Here is a 15,762-nt window from a genome sequence, read left to right as displayed (position 1 = left end):
TCAAACCTAACATCTAAAACATTTAATACGTCGAACATGTTTCATCTATGTCCAAGAAATTAGGTAGACGTATGCAGCTCGCAGAGCTGCACAAAAATGTCTCTGACTGGGTGACAGGAAGTCCGTCATTTTGCATTATGCGTGAAACGTGTGAAACACATTCCTCCTAGGGAGTTCAGTCCGAGAGGCCAGAAATCTGTCCAGTACATACAACAAGGCCTTCTTGATGAAAACGTATCAAAATTTAACTATAATCTCAAAGCGCGTGGCCACGGCGCTCCAATGAATTTGTGATGGTTCGCCATGAAACAGGAAGTGATGTGTAACTCTGCTCTACAAGCTGCAATCTGCCTGATAATTCACGTGTTATCACAGTTATCACACAACTTTACATATTTGACGAAAGACCTTCCCTGATCAAATCCTTGTAGCAATAGGAACGATCATGTTTAAAAAAAAAGTTTTGTAAAAATTGACTGGATTAACCTTAAATGTGGTATAAAAAAAAACAAACAACCAACTAATATGTTGATGACTCATGGTGAAAATGGTGACTTTTCATCAAAAGGGTGTGTCTGTGGCGGCCCTTTGAGGAATCTGAGGACTATACTGGTGCCCCACTGAGGAATCTGACCTCAGGGTCATTTCCATATTATCCGTGACCTGAGGTTTCGCTGAGGGCAGGGGGAGTGGGGAACCCGCATTATAATGTGCGGTGGGGGTGCGAGGACCCGTTCAACCCCTGCTCAATCTTTGCTTATGTTTTACGAGGCAATGTAAACACAGTGAGTCTGTTTAACCGAACAGTTGTGTGCAAATCAAACATCAAGTTTAACTTCAACCATCTAATAAACAATCCTTGGAAAAAGAAACCCAGCTGCTTTGATAATGGAGGCGGAGCCAACAAAAAGGACTCTGATCAACTCTTATTTTCACGTTCCAAATAAAAGGCAAGTTTGAACAAGTACACTAAATGTGGCACTCTGATTGAACTACAACTCCTGAACACATTTCAGCCTGATCTCATCTTTAATGGGAGGACATTCCAAAATATCTTTAAATGGGGCGTTGCCATTTCCTTGTGTGTCACAAGACTTTGCAAACCTGTATTGAACATTTAACATATTCTAAAACTGGACAAGAGTTCTGCCAGGTAGTTTCCTCTGCGTCCTCGGGTTTCCTCCCACCGTTAAAAAACGCACATCCGTGAGACGAGATGACGACTCCCAAGCGTAGGTGTAGATAAGTGGTATGAAAGAAGTCTGAAACTGTTCTTCCACCTTTCTCAATGAAGTTCCAGCAAATCAGAAAGTGTGAGGAAATGAGCCTTCAAGCATATCGGTTTGTCTTCATCCAGCAGCTTCTGCTTAAGGCCGTCAAGTTTGCTTGATTCTACCATTCTGTCGTGCTTTGTTTGAGCAACTCATAAATATATGCAAACTATCTGGCACACCTGAATCAACATTGTAAGCAGGCCAAGTAGCACATGATAATAGTACATTTTACAAATGTGCTGTGTATATTAAAACAATGATCTGTTGTAGTCACAGCAAATGCAACAAAAGCTTTTTTTTTTTCTTTTTTCATTTTATTTATTTCAAGAATGGAAACGTGGGGGAGCAAAAAAAAAAAAAAGAAGCACATACAAATACTGTGATAATATGATATTGCGGTTAAATTCTGCATTCATACCAAAAGTAAAAAGGCGACTTAAATCTAACATACTTACAAGACGTAATATAGGACTACATGCAAAAGTTTAATTTAAATGTTTTAAGGCCTTGTATATAAAAAAAATAATACTATTGAGAGCCACAATGATTTAATGCTGTTCACAAAAACATTTAAGACTGATTAAACAAAACATAGCCCTTTAAAGAAGAAATTACTGGGAAGTTTTTTCTTCTCTCTTCCAAATATGGATTCAAATCTACATTAAAAAAAAAACAGTTTCCCATGGTGGTCTGCGGACAAAACTCACATTAGTCAAAACACAATGTCCAGAAAAGCGTCTGTAGTGTCATCAGTGTGCAAAAAAATAGTCACACATGCATCTCATCTTTACACAGGAAAGTGCCAAAGGCTGAAAATAAAGAAAACAAACTCTTGATCGCAGTTAAACTCTCTAGGTTAAGTTTTGGTTGCTGTATTAGTTGGGACATTTTCCCTCCTTTTAAAAAAAACAAACAAACAAACAAACAAAACAAAATCAAAAGGCACTAGAACAACGGGAACAATAACAGTGTGATCCAGACAGCATCCCCTAATACCCTTAACCCTGATCTTTATACGAGCACTGAAATGTAGAACAGTCCGACATGTAAACACATTAGACAAGGGCCAAACCCGGGAGTTGGGGGAAGTGTTTGGCAGCGTGGAGTGAGAGGGACACACACAGATTAAAGGCGGGAAACAAAGCAACAGGACACTGCAAAAACATTTAAAAAGCACATACAGTATCTGACATGAACAACTACACCTCTTCTTCTTCTTTTTTTTTTCTTCCAACATTTTGAAAACCAGCTGGACACAAGTCCATTGTTCCCTTGATGGTTTCCCTTTTAATTCGTGGTCTTTCCCTCATACTGTAAGTGCATGTGGGATTATCCAACCTGCAGGGGTGGACTATGGCTAAATCCAACACAGGAGGCCTGTCTTGTCAAAACATGATGCCATCAAGAAATCATTGCAAACGATCAGAATTACAGGGCCAGACTAAGTTTACATGCACAGACAGATTTCACATTCTCTCAGACAGTAACAGCAGGACATGTAGTGAGGAATATAAAAGACAGAGATGCTGCCAGCAGCATCGTCTCGTCAGGCACCGCATGGACGTGAGCAGGCGCCCAAAACGGGTCAAATGGGTGAAGAGAGACAGGAAAAGGCTTCACAAGCTATGAGCTTGACAATAAAAAAAAACAAAAAAAGGAAATATGGCTGCGTTACAGTCATTAACACTCGTTTCTAATGGATTTCAATTACAAATGTTTGACTTCTTTTCTACTACTGTGAAGACTGGCAGTTCACCATTATACAGCGAATGCTTTTTGTGCTTGAATGCAACCAACATGACTTCTTTGTGTAGGACACTTATAGAATCCTTTCCCCCCCCTCCAAATTCCGTTTCTTGTTTTAAATCATATTAGTGTGTTTATTTTATTTTTATTTTTTTTCCCTTAAAAAAGTCACCTGAAGACACTTAAGCTTTTTTACTGCAACGGCTGACTCACTGTAACGGTAGTGTGTGGCCTAACTTTTTTGATGGTTAGAAGAATGCTAATGGGATTCACATGATTTCCCCCAAAATCGTTTTAAGAGGTGAACTCACTCGCCGAGTGTGAAGGTACTGAGCAACATGGCGTCGCTCACTTGGCCAGATTTGGTTATGATGGTTTTTCAGGTTAAAAAAAATAAAAATAAATCCCTTGCTGTGCCTGCTGCAAGGTTATTCAACACCATCTGGACAATTGTAAAAATGTAAAAGAAAATTAAAATAAAATGTCAATCTGGTATCCGTAAGTGATGTGTGATACCACATTTATGAGAAAAATACTGTTTTCATGTCTAAAACTCTCTCATTCCATCGATTCCACATGGCAGAGATCAAATGACCTATCTCAGTGGCAAAAAGGTGCAACCTCTGCATTGAACTTTGGGTCTATGTGTAATGATGGAGGAATTCTTTCACACACACAAATAAATCTCATCTGAGAACCAAGGTGCATTTTCATTCCGTCACAGATTCCGTAACCAGTTCAACTTTAAAAAAACCAAAACAAAAACACACGTACAACTGTAGCATGCTGAGGCCTAAATAAATCAAATTCTAAAATAAAGTAAAACCGCTGTCTATCTAAAGTTGTCAATGCTGGATTGATCAGCAAAGATTAAAAGGCCAAATTCAGAAAAACTGTCCAATTCACAAATGTGAGCCTAATTTTGGTTCATTGGTGTCATTTGAAATCTAAATGTTTTTGTTATTTCACAAGCTAACTGTTTTTGATTTATGGATTTTAATTCTGGTTTAGATGAAAGCAGTTGCCAGTCAGGCCAGCAGGTGGCATCAAGACCAGTGATCCAGCCTTTTGGAGACACAAAGCTTCCAGCTGGGAAAGTAAAAAACTAATCTTCAGTCAGGTTACACTGAGTTGGACTCTCCAGTCTGAAAACTGACTGAAAGTCTGGGATAAACCTGAGATGTAAACGGACTGCAGTCACCCAAAAAGCCTGTTCTGAATGAGGCACTGAAATGACATAATTTAATACTAGTTATTTTCCTCTGTGGTTGAAATGATATTCCATTTTGCATTTCATCCGTTTGTCCCCAATGAAGTGTTCTCACTGCGAGAAACCAGATAACATTTGCCTCCATTTTGATTCCTTTAGATTCAATGAAGCAGGTTGATATTCTTGTCGGGACTTTGAAATGTGACCACCTTCTAGAGAACTTCAGGTGACAAAAAGTGCTTGTCTGTGATGAATATGACGCCGGAGCTGAAGGTGACAATGAAACCCTTGTGGAACCATCCCTCGTCTTCACTTCCCTCCCTCTCTACTAATTCTACTTTCTCTCCCCTTCCTATCCTCAGCTCTCGTTATATTAATGTGGCAATGGAACCAAGACCTCGACGTAGTTGAGAGGGAAGAAGCCCGACTGGCCGTTCAGCATGCCCTCGTACCAGTTCTCGTCAATCTGATTGGTCAGGGTGATGATATCGCCCTCGTGGAAACCCAGCTCTCCCTCGTTCTCTGGCTCAAAGTCGTATAACGCCTTACAGCTCGGCTGTTCGGGGGCTGAGGAGAAACGAGCAAAGTAAACAACAGGGAAAGAAGGAATGAGGAAAAAAAACTAGGAGTTGTAGTTTGAGCAGACACAGATTAATATAATAATAATAATAAAGCTTCAAACATCATGTTAGTATAACAAACTGTGAGACGGTCAGTTCAAATTCAGCACGGCAAGCGAGCAGAAAATGTTGAATCCTTGCATATAGAACACATCCTCTGCCACCATGTCTTGTTTTTTCCCCTGACTGTGTTCCTCTCACCCAAATCTTTGCTTTCTCCGTCTCTTTCTCTGTGACCTCACTTACATCAGCCGAGGAGAGGGGAGCTCCACACACAGACAAACTGGGCTTTTTTGTCGCCAAACAATTTTCTCATTGTATCAAGTTCACCCCGCAGACTGCTGGGTAGGCCAGTGATGAGGAAGGCTTTGGTCATTGATTCTCTGCGGTTCACTCCCTACTGTATCGGCCGGCTGGCACCGGATAAAAACTCATGCAAACAGTTTGTGGAACGGGGACATCTTCTGAAACATCTTCATCACACTTTTGAACATTCATCCAAATGCAGGAAGTACAAGCAGTCTTGATGTATGGAGGAAAATCATATTCATTCCATGAGCAATTCCACATATTCTATAAACAACAACTATCAAGTCTATTCGGACACCATCATCTGGAAAGCTTTAAAGTAGTGGCATCAAAGTTTTACATGTTTGAGGCTAAGGTAGTTACAGCAATACTGATGGTAGCAAATCTATTATTATTTAGTTGCACAATAAAACGGCAAAGGATCCATTCTGCTTTTCTAAATGTGCCATCACAAGTATAATGTTACAATACTGTGTGTGCAAAGTAAACAACATTAAAGTACTCGATGATAACCAGCGATTTCAGAATATGGAACATATTATTGAAAATCACAATAGGTTATTTAGAAAAATAAGAATGAGTGTTGTATTCCCACAATATTCAAAATAAGGCATCATCTCACATTAGAAGACGCTCGGCTCTATTCAAATTCTATATTTGTAATGTTCATTCTAAAAGTTTGCTGGAGTGAATGTTGATTTTGGTCAATTTAGTCATGTTTACCTTTTGGTTACAAAAGGTAAACATGACACTTTTCTTTGACGTGTTGCTGTCACTGCTATCAACTTCAAAATAAGGTCATATTTCTCATGAATTGGTCAAATGTCTCAGTTTGAACATCCAATATGTTGTTAATGTTTCATTGGAAACAACATATGAGCGTTAAAATTAGTACTTAGTAATAACAAAGTGGGCCATAAATGTAAAAGTATATGTTACATCAATTGTATAGTAGATCAGATCGCAGTATTTTCAAGACAGGAAGTGGCGTTTTTAGAACATCACATGGGTAGTAGGAAAAAAAACAAACCTAACTAATGAATATATGGATCACGTTCTGAATCAGTGAAAAGCAACACATGTCCTCCCGTCTACGTTTCACACCAGGCGCTATGCATGCACAGAGGACCGTTTCACAACAACAACTGTGACAATGAAACATAGCCCGCACAATCAGTGACTCACACAATCCCGGTTTCCGAAAGGACAATCTAGCCAAGTGAAACGACGGCTCTGATGATGTCAGAGGAAAGAGGAACAGGGTCAGCTGGAGAGAGGCCAGCCAGATCACACACACACAACTCACACACACTCTCACTCATGAACACCCTCCCCCTCATATCACACTCACTTTCCTCATGGTCGACAACAAACACAAGTTTGTTCAATATGTGGGGGAAAAAAAATTCAAATATTCAGCGCATGCAATCATTTACGAAGCGGCCCAGATCAAAATGTTTTTGCCATTTTTCCGCTCAGCGGCAACGGTTGGCTGCAGCAGTTGAGCAATCATGTTGGCAATGTGAAGAATTTTCAGTTTGTTTTCTGTCGAATGTCCAGGCGGCGAATTTAATGTGGTCCGTCTTCTGTGTGTGCAGAAAACGTTCACTGGTTTATTGCTGTTGGAACTCTAGTGTGGCAGCTCTTTTTCAATGATCTTACTGGCTGCCCTTTAGTCAGGCATTTTGAGGTCAACGCAACACTTTCTGTTGCTCTGTAGTTATTATGAAACGATATACAGTCAAAATATAAATCTAAATTATGAATATACAAGGTGAGATCAAATTAATTTCGTGTTCATCCTATTTTGGCTTTTCATCCTGACGTCAACACTTTGACTGTTAATAAATCATTCTTTTATCATAACCTATGAAGTTATTTGTTACCTGAGTTGCGTGAAGGTGGAGGCGCCATCGAGCTTGAGTAGCCACCGTTTGAATGGTTGTCGTCTCCAAAGTCAAATATGGGTTTGGGTTTTGGTGTGTATTCACGTCTTGGTCTTGTCTGAGCCTCGTTCATCCTGTTCAAACAACCAGAATAACTTCAGTGCTCCTTCTCAAAACATGTGAAATAAATGATTCAGCATGAAACACAATCACATGTGAACGTTCCCGCATGCAGAAGCGCTGCACTGTCAAAGGTACGACGACCCAGCAAGCGACTGTTTTGTGCTGTCCAAGTCTTTCATTACCGCACCTGTCCCGCAGTTTGTCAGAGAGCTCCTCCAGCACCTGTACAGCTTGTCTGTGATATTGCACCTGGGACTCCACCAGAGACGAGAGCTGGCTCACCTGCTCTATCTACGGAGACACGCACACAAACACATCAATGCCAGTGTGCTTAAGTTATACAGGTATCATTCCAATAGTTGAGACCTGAACACTGAATACAACACACGTTCTAAAACCGAGAGGAACCGTAAGCTGAAATCTACTGCAACCTGGAGAGCTGCCTTCATGAACGCGAGGAGACTTAAATCATTTGTATAGTTGTTTGACTCAACACTCGATGTGTCTCCTCTGGAGTGGGCAGTCACATCTTTAGCTACAACTATTCACCAACGTATTCATAACAGAGTTTACATTTATGCAAACACTGTTTTATATTAGGGAAGAGATTACAAAGACACAGCCCCTTTCACTAAAGCTTTAGGTGAGGGTGTGTGTGTGTGTGTGTGTCGGTTCAGTGCTGCACTTCACCTGGTAGCTGATATGACATTCAATTCCAAACAAGTGACTAAAAAACATTTATACACATACTTCACTAATTTACTGCACACACTTTAAAACAGAGCGAGAAGTCTTTTTTTCAGGGGGAATTTAACCCCCAACTCTCAATCTTCAAAATCATTTCACACAAAAATGTAATGAAGCCGACGTAAATAGCGATGAGTAACGGGATGAAAGAAGCTGACTCTGGAGAAATAAAAGGAAATATGAAACAGGCCAACTTCCTTCCAGGAGTACTGGTCAGTTTCACTCTGCTCATTCATCTGCAAACTCAAAATAACTCCACAAGCTACTTGTTGATCTCTTTGTGTAAGAAAGTTTACAAATCAGCTTGGTTACAATCGGTTGTTTTATCAAACTACAAAGTGACTGAAAGTTAAAGCTGTTTCACTGCTGCTATTTAAGGATCTGAAACTCCTGTGGCAGCGTTATTGCATTGAATGAGTGCGTTTCATTACCTTTAAAAAGGTCTCACGAATGGAGCGCTTGTTCGTTGTGTGGGTGGGTATGTATTTGAGAGGGCCAAGACAACGGCATAAACGGTAAGAAAAGGTTTCACATAAATCCATCGCAGTCGAACCAGATATTACAAGAGGACTGAAAATAACTGAAGATCCTGTGAAATGTTCCTGTTTCCCAACAGATGTTGACGAGAGAAAAAAGAAATGATATCTTTTCTTTTTTTCTTTTTTTTTTAAGAATAATAAGCCCCTGATCAGTTATTTCAGTCATTATATTTTAGATTTTATTTCCCACTATATTCTACAATTTCAAAAGCTCACTTCCGCAATTCATTTGCACAGAAAGTGGATAGTAAGAAAATTCCCGCCTCGTGTCAACACTGATTATTTTTAAGAGTGGACTGCACAGAGGACGGGCCAGCCTGGACATTTCCTTGAACCGGACGAAGAAAACAACCCATTGGACAGTGTCCTTACGTCAGTCTCCAGCAGGTTGTACATGCTGGTCTCAGCCACTTCCTTTGACTCATGAAACTTCTCCAGGGCCTGTCGGACCTCCTCATCTGGGATTTTACCCTGCCGCTTTTTCTTGTAGTCGTAGTCCAGACGGCGGCCTTCCAGCTTCTTCAAATGGTGCTGAAGTATTAATATCAAAGTGTAGTTTTAGGCACTTCAGTGATTGAAAATGTAAAAAAATACACATTTATACATTTCAACTATATATATTGTAATAGATGACAACTGGGCTCATAATTGATCACAAACTGAAAAGTTTAGCTAATAAAAGACTGTATTTAAAACCTGGTATCCTTGTGTTTAATGACTGTTCCTTTAGTGTACGTGTGGGATTATACGATAAAAGAAAGAGTCTGTCAGATACCTGAATCTCCCTGAGGTCCTTGTCACAGAGCCCTTGCAGTGGATCAATAAAGTTCTGTTTGACATCGATGTCTAGAGAGTCTTTGACTTCTGCCATTCTCTTCATGGCCTCTCCCACGTCAACGAGAGCTCCCCCTGAATCACAAGGACACAAAGTTCAGTCAGTTTTATTGACGTGCTGAAATGATCAAATCAAGAGCAGGTACTCGTGACACACATAGACACACAATTATTTATGGGGTGCCGTAAATCATCACACCATCTAAAAGCCTGACCTTGGTTAGGTTAAGCTCCAAAACCACATCCTACCTCTAGAATACATCTAGACCAGGGGTGCTACACTCATTTTATCTCAGCCATGTGCTGCACAATTACGTCTTAGATGAGCCAGAATAGTAAGATTATGATTTCTCACCAGTGACACAACAAGTGTATGAATTACGCCTTAACGCATTTAATGAGTACTCATATCAGTAAGCACCCAAAAGGTAGTACTTGTACTTTACTTTAAAAAAAAAAAAAGAAAAAAAGAAAAAAAAAAGTGGTTTCAGTGCATCCCAAGTAAAAAGCATATCATCAAAATTGTCCATTATTTATTAGTGAGCATTTTCAAGCACAATACTGAGCATGAGTGAGTGAGTGAGTATCGACACTTCCCAACCAATAATTATTTTAAAGTTGCTATCCTAGGTATTTACTATCCTACCCCAGATTGCACACTAATACATTGCTTACCAAAGTTAGTGTCCTCTCCGAGGTCCCGGCCATACTTGCCCATACACTCCCCAAGCAGCCCCTCAGCCTGAGGATAACCTGGATTCTTCACTTGTCCACGGATCTTTGACATGGTGTTTAACATGGACAGTTTGGCTCGCGATGCTGTGCGCGTAGGTGAAAAAGAAATCAAACCATGAGCAATGATCGAGGCGCAACTACATCATCGCATGCATAAGAGGCGGCTTTCTCACCTGGGTTGGGTTGCAGGTACTCTGATGTTTTGGAGATCACCTCCACGACTGCTTTACTGGTCACATCAACTTTCTGGAACACAGAGCAGGCAAATGCAAACATTAAGAGAGCCAATGCTTGTAGTCGTATGACAACAAACAACAGGTCAGGTCATTATCTATTATCAATATGATGCCAAAATGACAAGGATTCAAAAAGGAATATATTTGGTATATTAAATTGATATACAATGCAGCACACTAGTCAATAAATGTTATGTTTAATTTATCGTAGTATAATTTTTAGTTCATTATATCCCATCCCCATCTAAACAAAGATGTTTCCCAGAGAGGTCGACCACTCGACCATACCAGTAAAATACTAATTATATGCGTCTGTCTGCAGTGGCCTCCATGAATAGCTTTGAGAAACACAACAACCACGAAATGAAAAGTCTGTCTGGTTTGCGTGTAAAAACATCAGGGCACACAGAATTTAGCGTGTGTCACTTTTATAACTACAGGGGATGCTTTTTCTCACCCGTTCCAAGTCTCTGAAGTCATCATCGAGTTTAGTTCCTTCAGCACCTCCAACTTTCTCACTAACCATCTGGGGGGGGGGGGGGGGGGGACACAAGGAGAAAGAAAGAGGAGGAGAGAGACGAGTGAAGGAGGGAAGAAAAAGAACAAAAGAGAGCCAAGTAATTAACATTGCTCATAAGGTTTAGATTAGAGTGGAAAACAAGCTGACGCACATCTCCAATTTAAAATGGCCTGCTGTACGACTAGAGACGCTCCATGGCACACATGTTTCATAAACAATGGCACAAGTGGAGGACACATCATCAATCTAAATCCACAAGTGATTGACGGCAAAAAAGAAGTCAAAATCAGACATAGAAAAAAACACACATTTGCATAAACACATTATCATAACAAATGTATGGCCAAATATCCACGCAAACTGATTCTGCACAAATTACTATAGGACAAGTTTTACAAATACATTTGTGTTGACAGTCCAAGCACTGCAGTAAAAAAAACTAAAGACAGCTGTGCCGAATACCATAATTCTGAGAAATAAAGGATTTAAAAAAAAATCTAAAATATGACTGTGACGAGTCTGTGCTGCTGCAGCTTTGGGATAGTTATAGTCTGGACTGCGAAGTCTGTGGGCTACACTACTTCATATTCTGTAATATCTTAAAGTGAAAAGGCCGAAAAAATACATCTGACTACTACGAGACATAAGAGGTGTCAGCCATTTGTTGGTAATTATTGTGGACCAAACAAGAGTAAAATGAGGATTTAATTAATCTGTTCAACTCCAATGCATTTCATTTAAAAATAAACTTGTTGAAATGGAGATCCCATACCTTGTTCTACCTGTCAATACATAATACAGGAGTTTGAATCTGTGAAGGGACTTTTGCATTCAGAGTTTAGGATTGCCGTCCAGGTACTCTGACCACTCTGAAAAGACATGCTGGTTAGATTAATTGATGACAACAAATTGAGTGTAGGCGTTTCCTCTCCTTCGTCTGATGTTCGCTGAGACAGACCGCAGTCTGATTCCCTTTATGCACCACATGGTCTTCTCAGGTGGTGACCTACTTTGAAGTTACTTAACGGACTGTTCCAGTAAGTGCTGAAGATTCAATGTTATTTCCCTCTAATTCAAACACACGGAGCAACAGCTGTTTTTACTCATTTCCTACGTGACTCAAAACTACTGTTAGTGAGTGCAGAAAATATTAAGACTTTCAAGGTCTGCTTATCAAGTTTGATGGCAGAATGTTGAATAGTGGGGATATCACACTACCTAGTTTCTTCATTCTAAACAGTTTATATGGTTTCAATGGGAGTTCAGTTAGTCATTCCAGCATTTCAGCAGCCGAAAGTCTTTTCCACCGGACTGTGGCTGGTACCTTTAAGCTATACCCCTTGTATCTCTGCTGCATGCAGGAAGCACATGACAGGGGGCCTGTGGGGGATTCAGGTCACAAGTGAAGACACGGCCTTGAATCGCAGAAGTCTGCAATGTGTTTGACTCTGGATCTGAGAAAATCTAGGATTTGCAATGGATAGTCCCACATCGAGTTTCATAAACAATAATACATGACATTCATGAGTTCCTTTTTTTTTTTAACTTATTGAACCTCAGTACACAGATGTGTCTCTTTTAGTTTGGAGCCAGTGTGAGATTAACTGTATTTTGCTGATGCGAGTGTAACATTACTGTTTACATGGACACAAACAAAACCCAGAATAAGCGACCCATTGCCAGCGTCGCAACGTTTTGGTATAAACAATACAAAGAGCTACACAGAGGGATCAGTCTATTGCAGACACTCTTCATCCTAATAATAAGGGTTTGTTGAAATGTTAGTATCTTGTTAAGAAACTTGCTTTGCTGCGCCAAAGAGGCTAATTCACACAGAGACCTTGATCAACTATGAGGAAGAAAGCACAATATTTTCAGACGGTTAAACGTCTTGCATCAACAAACTTCTGTAAAGTCTAAAGCTACCATATGCAAGAAGTAAGAAATAAAAACAAGGAATTACATTAACACCAGTGGTATAAAAACAGGTCATCACAGTTGGATGTTATTTCAAATGTAAAGAGCAATAAACATAATCTGAAGTGATGATGATCGAAATAAGCCTGTGCTATAATATTCAGCACCTTTTTCAAAAACCACCTACATCATTGGATCACAGCAAGTTGTTTTTTTTTTTCAAAAACTATCGCTCCTTTCTTTATTCTGTGTTCATTTACATGAAAACATCAACCACCCTACATTCAAACTTCACAGTTGGACTTCCTCTTGGTTACACAATGATTAATCTGTCACCATGAGCAATCATTTCACACTAACGCTAACCAGCACTACAGTGTCGTGTGGACAAAATACAACGGAAAGATTAATTCAATTTTATAATCACCGTAAAACAAAATATATTTTCTTGAACCGTATACAACCACACTCATAAGTGTTTAATTTCTTAACACTCAATTTTCAGACATCTGATTACTCAAAATGCATAATACAAAATATGGAGAAGAATAACTTGAGATATTTTAATGTGAAGCGCAATAGAAATTATTTTTATTATCAAAAATACAGGACTGCAGAAACCTACGTAATATTTGCAGCAATCAATAACATAATAATGGCCAATAATGTAATACTTCAGAATACATAATTTGAGCTATTTTAGATGTAATTAAGCAAATACCATCATAACGTGGTAATAGTGTAACAAAATAGCTGCACGAATGTGGTAACAACAATGAGGAAATCCAGAAGATATTACATTATTCAATTAGCATTATTATAAAATCCCTGAAAAAATATGACAAGATCATTTCTATCACATGGCTATGATGTGCTGTATGATATGCAGGCTAAACCACAGAAGTGCGACAATCAAGAGAGTAGTGCACTTTGGTCTAACAACAGAAAATACTTCAAATAGTTTCAGGTTTCAACAGGACAAAAAGTCCAGGCAACGTTTTGTGAAAAAAATACATCTATTATTATCTGCAAGTTAGTGATGTTTTATTTATATTACTACATTTCTAGTGTTGATTATTTTCTTGTATTATGCTCCAGAAGCAAACAACAACATTGAGAAGCATCTGAAGTTGACGGTGACACAGTGTACTGTGTTCGGCGCTTTGCATTGGTTTGCATCTTCGCGTAACCTTGTAGCTCATCCAATACACTCTTTTAATGGATGGAATGTTGGCCATGATTTCTAATCAAATTACGTGGTGGTTCTCTATAAATGCAAATTTCTATTTGCAGGTATATAAAACTAACCAAGATCCCCTCTGCTGCACCAGGAGCTGCACGAGTAATAATGTTGTTTAAAAGGTGTGTTTGGAGATTTGGTTTTTAGAAGGTTTTTGCCTGGAAAACAAACAACGGGAGTCAAAGTGAACAACAAGGAGCACATGTAATTTCCACAGCCAAGTTCCTGCATGCCTCCCGAGTAGAATATCTGAGTTATGTCCACTGTTGTTGAAACGCACGGAGTCCTGGCAGGAAAATCCGCTGCAATGCAGTCAAAGAGAGGAGAGCTCACTATTTCCACCTCCGTCTCTGCATCAAGCATGACTTTCTTCTTCTTCTCCCAATTCACTGATTTTTCATTAAACACGTCTTTTTTTCATTAAAATAAGCACTGTCAGTAAGAGCATAGCAGTTGTTTTTTTTTTTTTTTTTTTCCCCTCTCTCAAAAATAATGTTATTTTTCCTTTGCAGGGATCTGTTCCTGACAGGAAGCCGGGGCAGAAACCAAATGTCTTTCCTGCTTAGATCAGCAGGGGTGAGAAGAAAGAAAGAAAAAAAAGATTCAAAACATCTTTTTTTTTTTTTTAGTCCCCTCCCATGACTGAGGAGAAGAGAAGCTGACCCAAATTAAAAACACTCACACTGTGAATCACACACACCAAAATCCTTTGACTTAGACCTTTAGTTTCCCCCATCGCAGGTACACTGACACGTCTAACTCAGTTTATAGGCAGAGTTTTCTCCTGAATGCTGAACTGAGCCAAAGTTGAAAACAAAAACACAGCAGGAAAGTCGACGAACCCGCATCGAACACGACGGGAATGTCAGGAGGTGGGAAAAGGACGTGGATTCCCTCAAACTTTGATGTGACATGTTTCAGACTGAGATTGGAGGTGAGCTCCATAAAGTCTCACACTGGGTGACTCCCAATGTCTCTTAACGCCCCGACACAAAGAGTCTGTTTGACCAACAGTATTGTTTACCAGACAGTGAGTCTTCAGTAAATCACACTTGTTATGTGAAGTCAGTACAAAAGAAAAAAACCAAAACGCTTCAAAATGCACATTACTATCGTATCAACAACTGGGCTCTAAGTTAGTAGCAAACTTTTAGCTTCTAAATGCAACCGAGAGAATTTTAACAACTTAACGCTGCGAGTTTAAAAAAAATTTAAAAAAAGGACACAAAGTGTAACAACGACTTTTTCCACACAGAAACTGTTTGCTCGAGTTGTTTACCGCCGCAAAGTAAACAAACAAAGCGTTTTTAACGTCAGAGTTCTCTCTGACTACCGTTAGCCGACGAGGCTAGCGGAGGCTAACCGCTAACGTTCCATGACAGTTACCAGCGGACGGAGAAAAGAGAAAAAAAGAAAAAAAGAAAAAAGTTTTGCAAACCTGACTGGCTTTGTAAAACTGCTTCTTCAAGCCGGCGACAGACATCCTGAGCCCGCGACTGTCTTCACCCTCAGCTCCGGTGGTAAACAGGTCGCGATCCTCCAGGAGTTAGTGGACAGAGTTAGAAGACGGGCCAGGGAGTTGCGGGTGGGGGGGTGGTGGTGGGGGGGTGTTTGGGAGGACAGCACCGCACCGCACCGCACCGAGCCCGGACACGCCAACTGACCACGTCCACGTTGAGGGAGAATCTTCCCGCTGTCAGTGCAATTAAACCGAACCACCCAGAACAACAACAAACCCAGCAGCAGGGTTCTATACTACGGACGGAAGCGGGACACACGTCGGGGCACTGATGATCGCACCAAATCTGCAGCGGCCACTTTAGTAG

General features: G+C 40.0%; 1 protein-coding gene across 1 annotated transcript; it reads right to left on the bottom strand.

The window, feature by feature from the left end:
* Nucleotides 1-1,598: 1,598 nt before the first annotated feature.
* On the bottom strand, nt 1,599-15,762 carry sh3gl1b (SH3-domain GRB2-like 1b). Its single transcript, XM_080473235.1, has 9 exons — nt 15,375-15,762; nt 10,717-10,785; nt 10,197-10,269; nt 9,964-10,107; nt 9,230-9,363; nt 8,827-8,985; nt 7,356-7,459; nt 7,046-7,179; nt 1,599-4,797 (listed from the first exon to the last, which is right to left on the bottom strand). The coding sequence occupies exons 1-9, from the start codon at nt 15,417-15,419 to the stop codon at nt 4,604-4,606; spliced, it is 1,056 nt and encodes a 351-aa protein (XP_080329361.1). The 5' UTR covers nt 15,420-15,762; the 3' UTR covers nt 1,599-4,603.

Source organism: Lipophrys pholis (genome assembly GCF_963383615.2).
Source record: "Lipophrys pholis genome assembly, chromosome: 10".
Lineage (NCBI taxonomy): Eukaryota > Metazoa > Chordata > Actinopteri > Blenniiformes > Blenniidae > Lipophrys > Lipophrys pholis.
The sequence above is the reverse complement of the archived record's forward strand: the minus strand, read 5'-3'. Positions and strand labels throughout refer to the sequence as shown.